This window comes from Somniosus microcephalus, chromosome 11, assembly GCF_052327205.1.
Source record: "Somniosus microcephalus isolate GS21.2 chromosome 11, FLI_Smic_1.0, whole genome shotgun sequence".
Taxonomy (NCBI): domain Eukaryota; kingdom Metazoa; phylum Chordata; class Chondrichthyes; order Squaliformes; family Somniosidae; genus Somniosus; species Somniosus microcephalus.
The window spans coordinates 2,253,034-2,267,759 of record NC_140997.1 but is presented as its reverse complement, the minus strand read 5'-3'; the positions used below and the strand labels follow the sequence as shown (position 1 = coordinate 2,267,759).

The 14,726-nt window shown below is 51.6% G+C and overlaps 2 protein-coding genes across 4 annotated transcripts in view; one reads left to right on the top strand and one right to left on the bottom strand.

The window, feature by feature from the left end:
* The window catches only part of baiap3 (BAI1 associated protein 3), a 296,698-nt gene extending 294,659 nt beyond the window's left edge, over positions 1–2,039 (top strand). The window contains 1 exon segment of the mRNA XM_086002220.1: positions 223–2,039. Coding sequence (XP_085858346.1) covers positions 223–323 — 101 coding nt within the window. The 3' untranslated portion in view covers positions 324–2,039.
* A 1,228-nt stretch (positions 2,040–3,267) lies between these two features.
* Positions 3,268–14,723, bottom strand: tsr3 (TSR3 ribosome maturation factor). Of its 3 annotated transcripts, XM_086000038.1 has the most exons (6): positions 14,612–14,723; positions 13,224–13,437; positions 10,353–10,546; positions 8,981–9,151; positions 8,608–8,668; positions 3,268–3,587 (listed from the first exon to the last, which is right to left on the bottom strand). In XM_086000038.1, the coding sequence occupies exons 1-6, from the start codon at positions 14,712–14,714 to the stop codon at positions 3,422–3,424; spliced, it is 909 nt and encodes a 302-aa protein (XP_085856164.1). In that variant the 5' UTR covers positions 14,715–14,723; the 3' UTR covers positions 3,268–3,421. The 3 variants fall into 3 exon arrangements, with proteins under 3 accessions (XP_085856164.1, XP_085856165.1, XP_085856166.1); XM_086000039.1 differs by lacking the exon at positions 8,608–8,668; XM_086000040.1 differs by lacking the exon at positions 8,981–9,151.
* Positions 14,724–14,726: the final 3 nt, after the last annotated feature.

Here is a 14,726-nt window from a genome sequence, read left to right as displayed (position 1 = left end):
CCTGTCCTCACTTCCAGCAGCAGTCATTGGACAGCGAGCAGGAGCAGGAATCCTGGCTGACATTTCTTCACCAGATGGGCCGAGACCAGATGTAGCCCCCCTATTGCGATCTCATCACATTTGGCCCTTCCTGGCCTCATGGGGCAGTACCACCCCCTGCGATACACAAGCTCTCTGAGGAAACCGAGTGCTGACAGTTAAAGAAAATGTTTATTTTTGCAGTGATGAAACCAATCATGAAGATGCTGGAGGGACGGACAGCTGACCGAGAAGCACAGGATTTTGTCAAGAAGATGAAGGAGCTGGAGGTGTCTCCGGAGTAAATCCAAGCAGATTTGAAACATAAGTGAATATATATGTATATAAGTCAAACATTCGGACTCACAGAACATGTCAAGTGTTGGAGTCCTGCTTTGTTGTGGTGATATTGAAGCTGTGCTGGAGCTCCTCAGTATTGGGCGATATTGATCCAGTGTCATGGGGGCGATATTGATCCAGTTTCGTGCGAGTGATATTGATCCAGTGCCGTGCGAGTGATATTGATCCAGTGTTGTGAGGGCGATATTGATCCAGTGTCGTGGGGGGGCGATATGGATCCAGTGTCGTGCGAGTGATATTGATCCAGGGTCGTGGGGGCGATATTGATCCAGTGTCGTGGGGGCGATATTGATCCAGTGTCGTGGGGGCGATATGGATCCAGTGTCGTGGGGGCGATATGGATCCAGTGTCGTGGAGGCGATATTGATCCAGTGTCGTGGGGGCGATATTGATCCAGTGTCGTGGGGGCGATATGGATCCAGTGTCGTGGAGGCGATATTGATCCAGTGTCGTGGGGGCGATATTGATCCAGTGTCGTGGGGGCGATATTGATCCAGTGTCGTGAGGGCGATATGGATCCAGTGTCGTGTGGGTGATATTGATCCAGGGTCGTGGGGGCGATATTGATCCAGTGTCATGCGATATTGATTTAGTGCCAAAGTGTCAGCCATGGCTCAGTTGGTAACACTCTGGACTTTGAGTCAGAAGGTTGTGGGTTTAAGTCCCACTCCAAGGACTTGAGCACAAAAATCTTGGCTGACACTCCAATGCAGTGCTGAGGGAATGCTGCACTGTCTGAGGTGCCGTCTTTTAGATGTTAAACCAAAGCCCTGTCTGCCCTCGCAGATGGACGTAGAAGATCCCATGGCACTATTTCGAAGAGGAGCAGGGAGTTATCCCTGGTGTCCTGGGGCCAATATTTATCCCTCAATCAACATCACTAAAACAGATTATCTGGTCATTATCACATTGCTGTTTGTGGGAGCTTGCTGTGTGCAATTGGCTGCCGTGTTTCCTACATTACAACAGTGACCACACTTCAAAAATACTTCATTGTCTGTAAAGCGCTTTGGGACATCCCGAGGTCGTGAAAGACATTGTAGAAATGCAAGTCTTTCTTGCTTTGATATTGATCCAGTGTTGTGGGATGATATTGATCCAGTGTCGTGGCTCCTCACTGTCACCATTGTGGAAATACTGAAGTTGTGTTGTAGCTCCTCAATCTCTTGTAATTTTGGAGTTAATGTGGAGCTCCTCACCATTGTGGTGATATTGATCCAGTTCCGTAGCCTCATTGTTGTGGTGATGCTGATCCAGTGCCAGCACTCCTCACCACCTCTTCTTAGGCAGTCCCTCGGAACCGAGGACTTGCTCCTCACCATGGTGATACTGACCCAGTGCCGGCACTCCTCACCATGGTGATACTGATCCAGTGCCGGCACTCCTCACCATGGTGATACTGATCCAGTGCCGGCACTCCTCACCATGGTGATATGGATCCTGTGCTGTAGTGATAACTCCTCTCCTACAACCTCTTCATACGTGTATTTGTTACAGTAATAGAAAGACAATCCTGTTTTTTGAGTGTTTTTTAATGACCTGTCTTTGCTCTTGTAAGTATTGCACAGAAATGTTCAATAGTTGTGATATTTTTGTCCGAGATCGTGTCAAATTTTTGTAACTGTAATTTTGAAAATGTTTAAAAGAATAATTCAAAGTGAGCCATCCTCCTGTTTTGTTTTCCTGACGAGACATTAAACCGAGGTCCCCTCTGTTTGCTTCAGGTTGTTGATCGTCCCCTGCCCATATTTGCTGACCTACGACCTCCCCCAGTGTCCTGGCCAACATTCATCATTTAACCAACACCAGATTAACCAGTCGTGCATTTCATTGTTTGTGGGGTCTTGCTGTGTGTTAAATGGCTGCCACATTTGCTTACAGAAGTGACTGCACATCCAAATAATTCAGCGTACATGGAGCGCAGTAAGACGGTTTGGGGAGAGAGGCTATATAAATGCAAGGCTCTACATTCCACCACCTCCAATGCTTTCCAGGGATGTTCCACAAGGATTTCTGGGAACACTTTTATTTACTGTGAACGTAACTGATCTGGAATAAGGAATTGAGGGAACACTGAAGGTTACATCTCACTTCAAATTGGAGTCAATAGCAAATTGTGACAAGGGTTGTGCAAGATTGCAAGTCAACAAAGTGACTGGCAGGATGGGCAGACACAGTTCAATGTGGAAAAATGTGAATTAAGAATAAGGAAATACAGGTTAAATAGTGAGATTGTAACTGGATACACAGGCTATTAGGGCTGGCAGCGGTAGAGAAGACCCTAATAAGGCAATAGCTTTATTCACCCCACTTCAGGAATTTAAAATCAATGGTTACAGTGGAGGGTAGATTGACTGGGATGAGGGGCTACAGTTATGAAGAGTCTCCAGATGTTACAGCTCCCTCCCCCCCCCCCCCCCCCCCCCCAGTGAAGCGGAGGCGGATAGGATGATCTGATCGAGGTCTTCAAAACTATTAAGAGTTATGACAAGGTAAGACGTAATTGATCGTTTCCACTGGGCCGTGAGATGGCAACAAGAGGGCAAAAAACATTCAAGAGGAGCACACAATCTTTCACAAACAGTTGTGGAAGCAGAGTAAATAAATTATTTAAAAAGGGCATTAAATAGTTGTTTGCAAATTAGGAATATTAAAGGGTACAGGGAGTGAGGAGAGTGGGATAAGACTGGGTGGGATATTACAACACATGAATGGCCTAATCACTAACAGAACATGACCTGGCCATTATCTCCGCTGATTGTGGGAGCTTGCTGTGCACAAATTGGCTGCTGTGTTTCCCACATTACAACAGTGACTCCACTTCACAAGTACTCCACTATCAGCTGTGTGCGTTGGGACATCGCAAGGTCATGAAGGCTGCTATAGAAATGCGAATTCATCTATTTTACTGATTTAAGCAACGTGTTCTATATAGATCCCAGTTACGTTAAAAAAAAAATACAAGCTTTGACAATCTATTTTAAGTCTTTAGCAGGGAGGACTCCTGCCCACCCTACACAGTGCTGTCCCATTACATTCAACCTCAATCCTTCGCATCTCTGATGGTCTTTACAGCAGGTTCCCCCTTGCTGCACGGTGCTTGCTCTCCTCTTTCACAAAACTCTGCTTCATTCCTTTCATCTGATTCACTATCTTCATCTTCCTTCTCCGCATCATCATCATCACTATCTTCTTCAGTCTCCACAGCCCTTGACAAACATTAAGTGAAAGATAATGAGAACTGTGAAAGCAGCAAAATCTAAAATTAAAACAGAAAATGATGGAAATGCAGCAGGTCAGATGGTGTCTTTTCCAGAGTTTAAATAATACCTGTAGAGATCATTATTACTCTGTATCTAACCCGTGCTGTACCTGCCCTGGGAGTGTTTGATGGGACAGTGTAGAGGGAGCTTTACTCTGTATCTAACCCGTGCTGTACCTGCCCTGGGAGTGTTTGATGGGACAGTGTAGAGGGAGCTTTACTCTGTATCTAACCAGTGCTGTACCTGCCCTGGGTGTGTTTGATGGGACAGTGTAGAGGGAGCTTTACTCTGTATCTAACCCGTGCTGTACCTGCCCTGGTAGTGTTTGATGGGACAGTGTAGAGGGAGCTTTACTCTGTATCTAACCCGTGCTATCCCTGACCTGGGTGTGTTTGATGGGACAGTGTAGAGGGAGCTTTACTCTGTATCTAACCCGTGCTGTACCTGCTCTGGGAGTGTTTGATGGGACAGTGTAGAGGGAGCTTTACTCTGTATCTAACCAGTGCTGTACCTGCCCTGGGAGTGTTTGGTGGGACAGTGTAGAGGGAGCTTTACTCTGTATCTAACCAGTGCTGTAGCTGCCCTGGGTGTGTTTGATGGGACAGTGTAGAGGGAGCTTTACTCTGTATCTAACCCGTGCTGTACCTGCCCTGTTAGTGTTTGATGGGACAGTGTAGAGGGAGCTTTACTCTGTATCTAACCCGTGCTATCCCTGACCTGGGTGTGTTTGATGGGACAGTGTAGAGGGAGCTTTACTCTGTATCTAACCCGTGCTGTACCTGCTCTGGGAGTGTTTGATGGGACAGTGTAGAGGGAGCTTTACTCTGTATCTAACCCGTGCTGTACCTGCCCTGGGAGTGTTTGGTGGGACAGTGTAGAGGGAGCTTTACTCTGTATCTAATCAGTGCTGTACCTGCCCCGGGAGTGTTTGATGGGACAGTGTAGAGGGAGCTTTACTCTGTATCTGACCCGTGCTGTACCTGCCCTGGTAGTGTTTGATGGGACAGTGTAGAGGGAGCTTTACTCTGTATCTAACCCGTGCTGTACCTGCCCTGGGAGTGTTTGATGGGACAGTGTAGAGGGAGCTTTACTCTGTATCTAACCAGTGCTGTACCTGCCCTGGGTGTGTTTGATGGGACAGTGTAGAGGGAGCTTTACTCTGTATCTAACCCGTGCTGCACCTGTCCTGGGAGTGTTTGATGGGACAGTGTAGAGGGAGCTTTACTCTGTATCTAACACTATCCCTGACCTGGGTGTGTTTGATGGGACAGTGTAGAGGGAGCTTTACTCTGTATCTAACCCGTGCTGTACCTGCCCTGGTAGTGTTTGATGGGACAGTGTCGAGGGAGCTTTACTCTGTATCTAACCCGTGCTATCCCTGACCTGGGTGTGTTTGATGGGACAGTGTAGAGGGAGCTTTACTCTGTATCTAACACTATCCCTGACCTGGGTGTGTACAGTACTGCAATTTCCCATCCTCCACTGCACCATTTCCCTTTGAAATAATTGGAGCCACTCTTGGATCTGGGTGGGTGAAGGTATCAGAGCTGACAAATCTTCACAGGAGAGGAAATATTTGACTGAATTCCTAATTGATACTGGTTACATTTTTTTTTGAAACATCAAAAAATGAATTGAAGGAGATCCAACAGTGCCCTTGCTCCTGAATGTATCCTGGGCTATCCTTACCCTTTTAGACTTGTTATATAATCTTAAAGTTCAAGGCCTGGACTTCTCAGGGCACATTGACAAAATGTGTCCGGCCCTGCGCTAGTTTTACTGAAGTGAAATTGTGTACAAGTTTCTGCGGAAACTCAGCAGTATAAACCCCAACACCCTGTCTCCCGGGAATCAGCAATCAGGCAGCGTAATCGATTTGTGGCTGGAACATGGACAACGGGGCCTCCAGGTACAAGGGTGGGGTCGTATAAAAAATCTTCAGATTGAGGCTGGCAACCACAAGGTAAGCAGCATCTGTGGGCTGCAAACTTTACCCAGTAAACGGAATACTCACTGACCATTTCAGCAGCAGCAGGACAGACCTGTGGCTTCAATTGACTGTGGGTCAGGTGATTAATGCTGGGTTCATGTGAGCAAAGGTGCCTGTTCGCCCAGGAATGTGGGCACAGTGCGATGATCCTCCGAAGGAGCAAGCGATGGAAACTCGCTTGTCTCACCCAGGGGTGTGGCCAGTTTTGTGGGTTCGGGCAAAGGGTCTGTTGCATGCGCTTACAAGATACTCGGGCACAATTCATTTACGCTTACAATTCCCTGATCATTTGCGCTATTTGATTTGATTCCGCCCAGAAGCAGCTGTTTTCGGGCAGAAACTGCCCTTAATTTGGAACTTTTCATGTTGCGAAGAGTTGCAGTGCCGCCGGAAATCTGCTGGTGGCGCTGCCGGGCTGTCGGCTGTCTCATCACAGCGCCACCAGCAGGGGATTCGCAGCACTGCAGCTTCGCCCAGGACATGAAATACTTAACGGCACAGAAGGAGGCCATTCGGCCCATCGAGTCCATGCCGGCTCTCTGTAGAGCGATCCAGTCAGTCCCACTCCCCCGCTCTATCCCCGTAGCCCTGCAAGTTTATTTCCCTCAAGTGCCTATCCAGTCTCCCCTGGAAAACATTGAGTGTCTCCGCTTCCACCACTTCCGTCGGCAGCGAGTTCCAGGTCTTCACCCCTCGCTGCGTAAAAAAGTTTTTCCTCACATCCCCCCTGTATCTCTTGCCTAAAACCTTAAATCGGTGTCCCCTAGTCCTTGTACCATCAACCAGTGGGAACAGCCTTTCCCCGTCTAGCCTATCCAAACCCGTCATAATCTTGTACACCTCGATCAAATCACCCCTCAACCTCCTTTGCTCTAATGAAAACAAATCCAGCTTCTCCAACCTGTCCTTGTAGCTCAGATCCCCCATCCCTGGAACCATTCTAGTAAATCTCCCCTGCACCCTCTCAAGGGCCTTCACATCCTTCCTAAAGTGTGGTGACCAGAACTGGTCGCAATACTCCAGTTGTGGCCTAACCAGCGCTTTATAAAGGTTCAGCATAACTTCTCTACTTTTGTACTCAATACCTCTATTTATGAAGCCCAAGATCCCATATGCTTTGTTAACCACTCTCTCAATGTGTCCCGCCACCTTCAGGGACCTATGCACATTAACTCCCAGGTCCCTCTGTCCCTGCACACTCTTTAAAACTGTGCCATTTAAACTGTGCCTTTTGTTTCTATAAAACATCCCACAGGAGAGAACTGACCAAGTGGCTGTGGTAGAATTAGCACAGTTGACCAAATGCATGACTGACAGTCGATTTTGAGGAAGGAAGTCCTAGGGGAAGCGGGAGTCCCAGAGGGCAAGGACTGAAAGCCAAGTGATGAGTGAGGAGCTTGTGAGGGGGAAGATACACAGCAGGTTGGAGTGGGCGTGTCAGGCTGTAGGTTGCAGACAAGAAGTAGGCAGCGGCCACATGGATTGGTGACTGTGGCCAAGGATGTTGAACTGGGCAAGCTGCCAAATCCACGTCCCTCTGCCCCACAGCTCCGTTGAATTTCTCCAATCAGGTTCTCCCTCCCACAGTGTGGACAGGGCCCTCACCAAACTCACAAATGACACCCTCCGTGACTGAACTCTCTGCAGCCTTTGACATGGTCGAGCACACCAGCCCCCTCCTGACACCGCTCCATTGTTCAAGCTCAGTACAACTGCCCTCATTTGTTTCCCTCTATCTGATCGTAGGCAAAGCATCTCCAGCAATGGCTTCTCTCCGCACTATCACAGCCGGATTCCACCTGTTAACTGACAACACCCAGCTCTACCTCTCCATCTCGCTCAACCCCTCCACTGCCTCCGTGTTGTCAGATTGCTTGTCCAATATGCAGTCTTGGATGAACCGTCATTTCCTCCTGCTAAATACTGGGCAGATCAGAGCCATTGTCCTCCGTACCCACCGCGCGCCCCGCACCCGCCGCGCGCGCCCCGCGCCCCGCACGTGCCCACCACACACGCCCCGCGCCCACCACACACGCCCCGCGCCCACCCCACACGCCCCGCGCCCACCCCACACGCCCCGCGCCCACCCCACACGCCCCGCGCCCACCCCACACGCCCCGCCCCCACGCCCCGCGCCCACCCCACACGCCCCGCGCCCACCCCACACGCCCCGCGCCCACCCCACACGCCCACCCCACGCGCCCCGCGCCCACCCCACGCGCCCCGCGCCCACCCCACGCGCCCCGCGCCCACCCCACGCGCCCCGCGCCCACGCCCCCGCCCACCCCACACGCCCCGCGCCCACCCCACACGCCCCGCGCCCACCCCACGCCCCGCGCCCACCACACACGCCCCGCGCCCACCACACACGCCCCGCGCCCACCACACACACCCCGCGCCCACCACACGCCCCGCGCCCACCACACGCCCCGCGCCCACCACACGCCCCGCGCCCACCACACGCCCCGCGCCCACCACACGCCCCGCGCCCACCACACGCCCCGCGCCCACCACACGCCCCGCGCCCACCACACGCCCCGCGCTCACCACACGCCCCGCGCCCACCACACGCCCCGCGCCCACCACACCATTGGCGGCCGTGCCTTCAGCTGTCTAGGCCCCACACTCTGGAATCCCCTCCCTAACACCCTCTGCCTCTCTACTTTAAAACCCACCACTTTGACCAAGCTGGTGATCACCTCTCGGATTGTTGGTTTTCCGTCAGCACCCTGAAGCAGCTGAAGTTTTGCTGGTTTAAAGCTGCTGTATATCGACGGTGAAACTCTGCTCCAGGTCCAACAGGAGATCAAGGCCATGGAGGGTAACCTGAGGGAGCTGCCAAGGAGGCTGGTGGAATTGGGGGGCGAGCGTTTTACCTGGAGCAGAATGAGATCGTTTGCTTTTCCCAATATTCAACCGGTAAAAAATTAATGACTTAAAATAAAAATAAACTGCGTACGAATGCTGGGACCTTACTTTCCAAGGTTGGGTCTATTCGGATTACAAAATTCTTTCCCCGAGTCAATATCAAATGGATCTGCAAAACAAAAGCTGCTTTAATAACAGGCCCACACCAGCCCCATTTCTTTACTCACTTTATATTTACACACTTCTCTCCTGAAGGCACAGACTCTCATCAGGTTCCAGGTTCCTGGAGGAGAAAACAAGGTTCTGGTCCTGATCACCGACCAGCAGGACCAGGCTGGAATACCCTGCCAATACTCAGTCTAGGTTCACAGAGGAAGGGCCACTTGGTGCGACCATGAAGAGAGTTCGGCCGCCCACAGAACCCAGACCCGACAAGGAGCAAGTGCCTTCAGGAGAGGACGTGTACAAGATGAGGTTTTACCCTCCTGATCCTCGGACTCTTGCTTTGCAGCCAGCCACTCCTGCTCAGCTTGTAACACCTCCGCCTCGCTCCGACACGCTCGGTACTTCTCCAGCACTGCTTGGTTCAGCTGCAGGAACGTTTCACCCCATTTGAATTTCTTCAGCAGAATCTCGGCCAGCTCCGGAAATCCTGTTAGAAGCAAACAGTGTGACAAGCACAGCTCAAACTTTCTCCCCTCCTCCAGATTCAGTCTCCCAGACCCGCTCCGCCCCTCCCCACCTGCCCCAACCCTTCTCCCCTGCCGTTCCCACGGTCCTAGTGCCCCCGCTCCGCCACCACTCCTCCATCTCAGTGCCCCCACTCCGCCACCCCATCCCAGTGCCCCCACTCCGCCACCCCATCCCAGTGCCCCCACTCCGCCACCACCCCCCATCCCAGTGCCCCCATCCCAGTGCCCCCGCTCCAGCCCACCCCCACCCTCCATGCCCAAACTCGAATATACCAGAAAATGAGGACTGAACCGGGTTTGGCTGTGATTCCTCCGGAGTCTAACAGCCCACCCTACCTATCTGGACTCACTGGTGAAATACTGGAGGGGGATTGGATTCTGAGACGCCAAAAGCCAGTGTAACGAGAGTAGATTGGAAATAAAGAACTAATGAGGGAACGAGGGATCCGGAGCTCAGTCACCACACGTCCCCCGAGGGATCCGGAGCTCAGTCACCGCACGTCCCCCGAGGGATCCGGAGCTCAGTCACCACACGTCCCCCGAGGGATCCGGAGCTCAGTCACCACACGTCCCCCGAGGGATCCGGAGCTCAGTCACCACACGTCCCCCGAGGGATCCGGAGCTCAGTCACCACACGTCCCCTGAGGGATCCGGAGCTCAGTCACCACACGTCCCCCGAGGGATCCGGAGCTCAGTCACCACACGTCCCCCGAGGGATCCGGAGCTCAGTCACTGCACGTCCCCCGAGGGATCCGGAGCTCAGTCACCACACGTCCCCCCGAGGGATCCGGAGCTCAGTCACCACACGTCCCCCGAGGGATCCGGAGCTCAGTCACCACACGTCCCCCGAGGGATCCGGAGCTCAGTCACCGCACGTCCCCCGAGGGATCCGGAGCTCAGTCACCGCACGTCCCCCGAGGGATCCGGAGCTCAGTCACCACACATCCCCCGAGGGATCCGGAGCTCAGTCACCACACGTCCCCCGAGGGATCCGGAGCTCAGTCACCACACGTCCCCTGAGGGATCCGGAGCTCAGTCACCACACGTCCCCCGAGGGATCCGGAGCTCAGTCACCGCACGTCCCCCGAGGGATCCGGAGCTCAGTCACCACACGTCCCCCGAGGGATCCGGAGCTCAGTCACTGCACGTCCCCCGACTTACCCACAATGGAGAAAGTGGCAGCAAAAGCCTCCACACAGGACAGCTTGCAGGGCCGCCCATAATTCACTGGGTTAGCGGCAACGAGGAAGGGCAAGAGTCTGGGGTGCCTGCCTCTCATCTTGTGGAATGGAGTGTCCTCTAGTTTAGCCCAGGAGCAGTCGATGACGGCCACACCCCCATGCGCCACAATCTCTCTGGAGGGGCAGAAAGTATGTGTCCATTCAGAAATTTCAAAACAACCTTACTTGCAATCCCCTCACTCACCCAGTTCCTGTCACCAGGAACAATCTCGAGCAGAGGGAGTCAAAATAGAACTCGGACTTTCCCTGTGGGGAGGGAGCTTTACTCTGTATCTAACCCGTGCTGTACCTGCCCTGGGAGTGTTTGATGGGGACAGTGTAGAGGGAGCTTTACAGTAGAGGACACTAAGAATATCCCAACACTGGACAAACAGGGGGCTATGGGGGGGGGGGGGGGGGGGGGAGGAGTTAAACACAATCAAAATCACTAAGGAAGTGGTACTCGGTAAAATAATGGGACTCAAGGCGGATAAATCCCCTGGACCTGATGGCTTACATCCTAGGGTCTTGAGGGAAGTGGCGGTAGGGATTGTGGATGCATTGGTAATAATTTTCCAAAACTCCCTGGACTCAGCAAAGGTCCCGGCAGACTGGAAAACTGCTAATGTAACACCCTTATTTAAAAAGGGCAGTAGACAGAAGGCTGGAAACTATAGACCGGTTAGCCTAACATCTGTGGTAGGTAAAATTTTGGAGTCCATTATTAAGGAGACAGTAACAGGACATTTGGATAATCATAATTTAATAGGACAAAGTCAGCATGGTTTTATGAAGGGGAAGTCATGTTTGACAAATTTGCTGGAGTTTTTTGAGGAAGTAACGTATAGGGTGGATAAAGGGGAACCAGTGGACGTAGTGTAATTAGACTTCCAAAAGGCATTTGACAAGGTGCCACACAGAAGATTATTGCTTAAGATAAAAAATCACGGGATTGGGGGTAATATTCTGGCATGGATAGAGGATTGACTATCTAACAGAAGGCAGAGAGTTGGGATAAATGGTTCATTCTCAGACTGGCAATCAGTAACTAGTGGTGTTCCACAGGGGTCAGTGCTGGGTCCCCAACTCTTTACAATCTATATTAACGATTTGGAGGAGGGGACCGAGTGTAACATATCAAAGTTTGCAGTTGATACTAAGATGGGAGGGAAAGTAGTGAGTGAGGAGGACATAAAAAACCTGCAAGGGGACATAGACAGGCTAAGTAAGTGGGCAGAGATTTGGCAGATGGAATACAATACTGGAAAGTGTGAGGTTATGCACTTTGGCAGGAAAAATCGTAGAGCAAGTTATTATCTTAATGGCAAGAAACTGGAAAGTACTGTAGTACAAAGGGATCTGGGGGTCCTGGTGCACGAAACTCAAAAGGTTAGTATGCAGGTGCAGCAAGTGATTAAGAAGGCCAATGGAATGTTGGCTTTCATTGCTAGGGGGATAGAATATAAAAATAGGGAGGTATTGCTTCAGTTGTACAAGGTATTGGTGAGACCGCACCTGGAATACTGCGTACAGTTTTGGTGTCCATACTTAAGAAAAGACATATTTGCTCTCGAGTCAGTACAAAGAAGGTTCACTCAGTTAATCCCGGGGATGAGGGGATGGACATATGAGGAGAGGTTGAGTAGATTGGGACTCTACTCATTGGAGTTCAGAAGAATGAGAGGCGATCTTATTGAAACATATAAGATTGTGAAGGGGTTGGATCGGGTGGATGCGGGGAGGATGTTCCCGATGATGGGTGAAACTAGAACTAGGGGGCATAGTCTTAGAATAAGGGGCTGCTCTTTCAAAACTGAGATGAGGAGGAACTACTTCACTCAGAGGGTGGTAGGTCCATGGAATATGCTGCCCCAAAAAGCTGCAGAAGCTACATCATTACATAAATTTAAAACAGAAATAGACAGTTTCCTAGAAGTAAAGGTAATTAAGGGTTACAGGGAGCGGGCAGGAATTTGGACATGAGTCTAGGTTCGGATCGGACATGGCCCTGTGGGTAGCGGAGCGGGCCCAGGGGCCGTGTAGCCTGAACCTGCTCCTATTTCGTGTGTCTAATTCTGTTAGATTCAGGAGATGGTTCTGTGATAGTAGATTGGCGGTTAGGATCAGATCAGCCATGATCTTATTGAATGGCGGAGCAGGCTTGAGGGGCCGATTGGCCTACTCCTGCTCCTATTTCTTATGTTCTTATGTTCTAACCTGTGCTGTACCTGCCCTGGGAGTGTTTGATGGGACAATGTAGAGGGAGCTTTACTCGGTATCTAACCCGTGCTGTACGTGTCCTGGGAGTGTGTGATGGGACAGTGTAGAGGGAGCTTTACTCTGTATCTAACCCGTGCTGTACCTGCCCTGGGAGTGTTTGATGGGAAAGTGTAGAGGGAGCTTTACTCTGTACCTAACCCGTGCTGTGCCTGCCCTGGGAGTGTTTGATGGGACAGTGTAGAGGGAGCTTTACTCTGTACCTAACTCGTGCTGTACCTGCCCTGGGAGTGTTTGATGGGACAGTGTAGAGGGAGCTTTACTCTGTATCTAACCTGTGCTGTACCTGCCCTGGGAGTGTTTGATGGGACAGTGTAGAGGGAGCTTTACTCTGTATCTAACCCGGGAGTGTTTGATGGGACAGAAAGAGTAAAATCAATAAAAATAATTTGTTCCCATACAAGAAAAGTTTCATTCCCTCAATTTGATGTGAATCTTGTTAGAGGTTAGTTTAACACACTCCCTGCCACATTTTCGATCCAGAATATGCTTATTTTTAATAAGTTTGATTTAGTTTACTTGCCGTTTGTCTTACCTGTCGGAGGGGGAGACGTATTTGGTTCCCATGGGAGTCAGAACCAGTCCGTTGAATCTCTCGTTGATGCGCAGGTTACGGACGAACCCTTTGCGAACGAGCTTCCTGCCCGTACACTTTTTTGGATCACAGTGTCCCAGTTCCCACATGGCCAGTGGACACGGGAACTTGAATGTTGGGCACGTCCCCTCCTCCGAGGCACCATCACCAACAGCTGAAAATCAATCATAGCCACAGGTCAACACGCACACACTGAATCAACATCCGAAATTAATTCCTGCAGCTGGTCAGATCAAAGGATGTGGAAACCTGGCCTCATTGGGTAAATATTAGGAGCAAGGTTCAGAGGGTGTGGAATATTCAGTCTGGTTAATGTACGGTTTACATAGAAACATAGAAGATAGGAGCAGGAGTAGACCATTCGGCCCCTCGAGCCTGCTCCGCCATTCAATGCGATCATGGCTGATCATCCAAATTCAGTCCCCTGTCCCTGCCTTCTCTCCATATCCCTTGATCCCTTTAGCCTTAAGAAATATATCCAACTCCTTCTTGAATAAATTTAATGAATTGGCCTCAACTGCCTTCTGTGGCAGAGAATTCCACAGGTTCACCACTCTCTGGGTGAAGAAATTCCTCCTCATCTCTGTCCTAAATGGCTTACCCCTTATCCTTAGACACTGACCCCTGGTTCTGGACTCCCCGACCATCGGGAACATCCTTCCTGCATCTAATCTGTCTAGTCCTGTTAGAATTTTATAAGTTTCAATGAGATCCCCTCTCATTCTTCTAAACTCCAGCGAATATAAGCCTAATCGACCCAATCTCTCCTCATACGTCATTCCTGCCATCCCAGGTATCAGTCCGGTTTGTGTTCCACTGCTTTAGTGACTGTGATTGAGCAGGAAGGAGGCAAAGAGAATGATCCGGATTATGTTCTAACCAAACCAGTTACCCAGTGCAACCGGAGGAGGAGGGTTTCGAGCGCTGATCAGAGCGTTAACAGAACACAAGACACAGGGAGTGAGAGAGGATCCCAGAGTACAGGAGCTGCCTCACAGGGAGGGAAACAGCCTCCCAGGGACAGGGGCAACTTCAAGCATTGTGCGGCCCGGGTTACCGCCCCCACCCTGGGCCCGGGTCACACTCCCCCGCCTCGGGCCCCAGTCCCCACCCTGGGCCCGGGTCACACTCCCCCGCCTCGGGCCCCAGTCCCCACCCTGGGCCCGGGTCACACTCCCCCGCCTCGGGCCCCAGTCCCCACCCTGGGCCCGGGTCACCCTCCCCCGTCTCGGGCCCGGGTCACAGGCCCCGCCTCGGGTCACAGGCCCCACCCTGGGCCCGGGTCACAGGCCCCGCCTCGGGCCCCAGTCCCCAACCTCGGGCCTCACCAACATCCTCGCTGACCGACTCCCAGCTCCGCCCCTTGTGCCGGTGACGGACGTGTTTCCCGCTCGGGGCCGCGCGCTCCGATTTCTGCTTCTTTCGCCCCATTGGCGGCTGAAG

Coding starts and splice junctions, on each gene's coding strand:
- tsr3 (XM_086000038.1), bottom strand. CDS start 14,714: ATGGGGCGAAAGAAGCAGAAATCGGAGCGCGCGGCCCCGAGCGGGAAA. Junction 13,438..14,611: donor GTCGGTCAGCGAGGATGTTG/GTGAGGCCCGAG, acceptor ATTGATTTTCAG/CTGTTGGTGATGGTGCCTCG. Junction 3,588..8,607: donor AATAGACCCAACCTTGGAAA/GTAAGGTCCCAG, acceptor ATGTTTGTCAAG/GGCTGTGGAGACTGAAGAAG.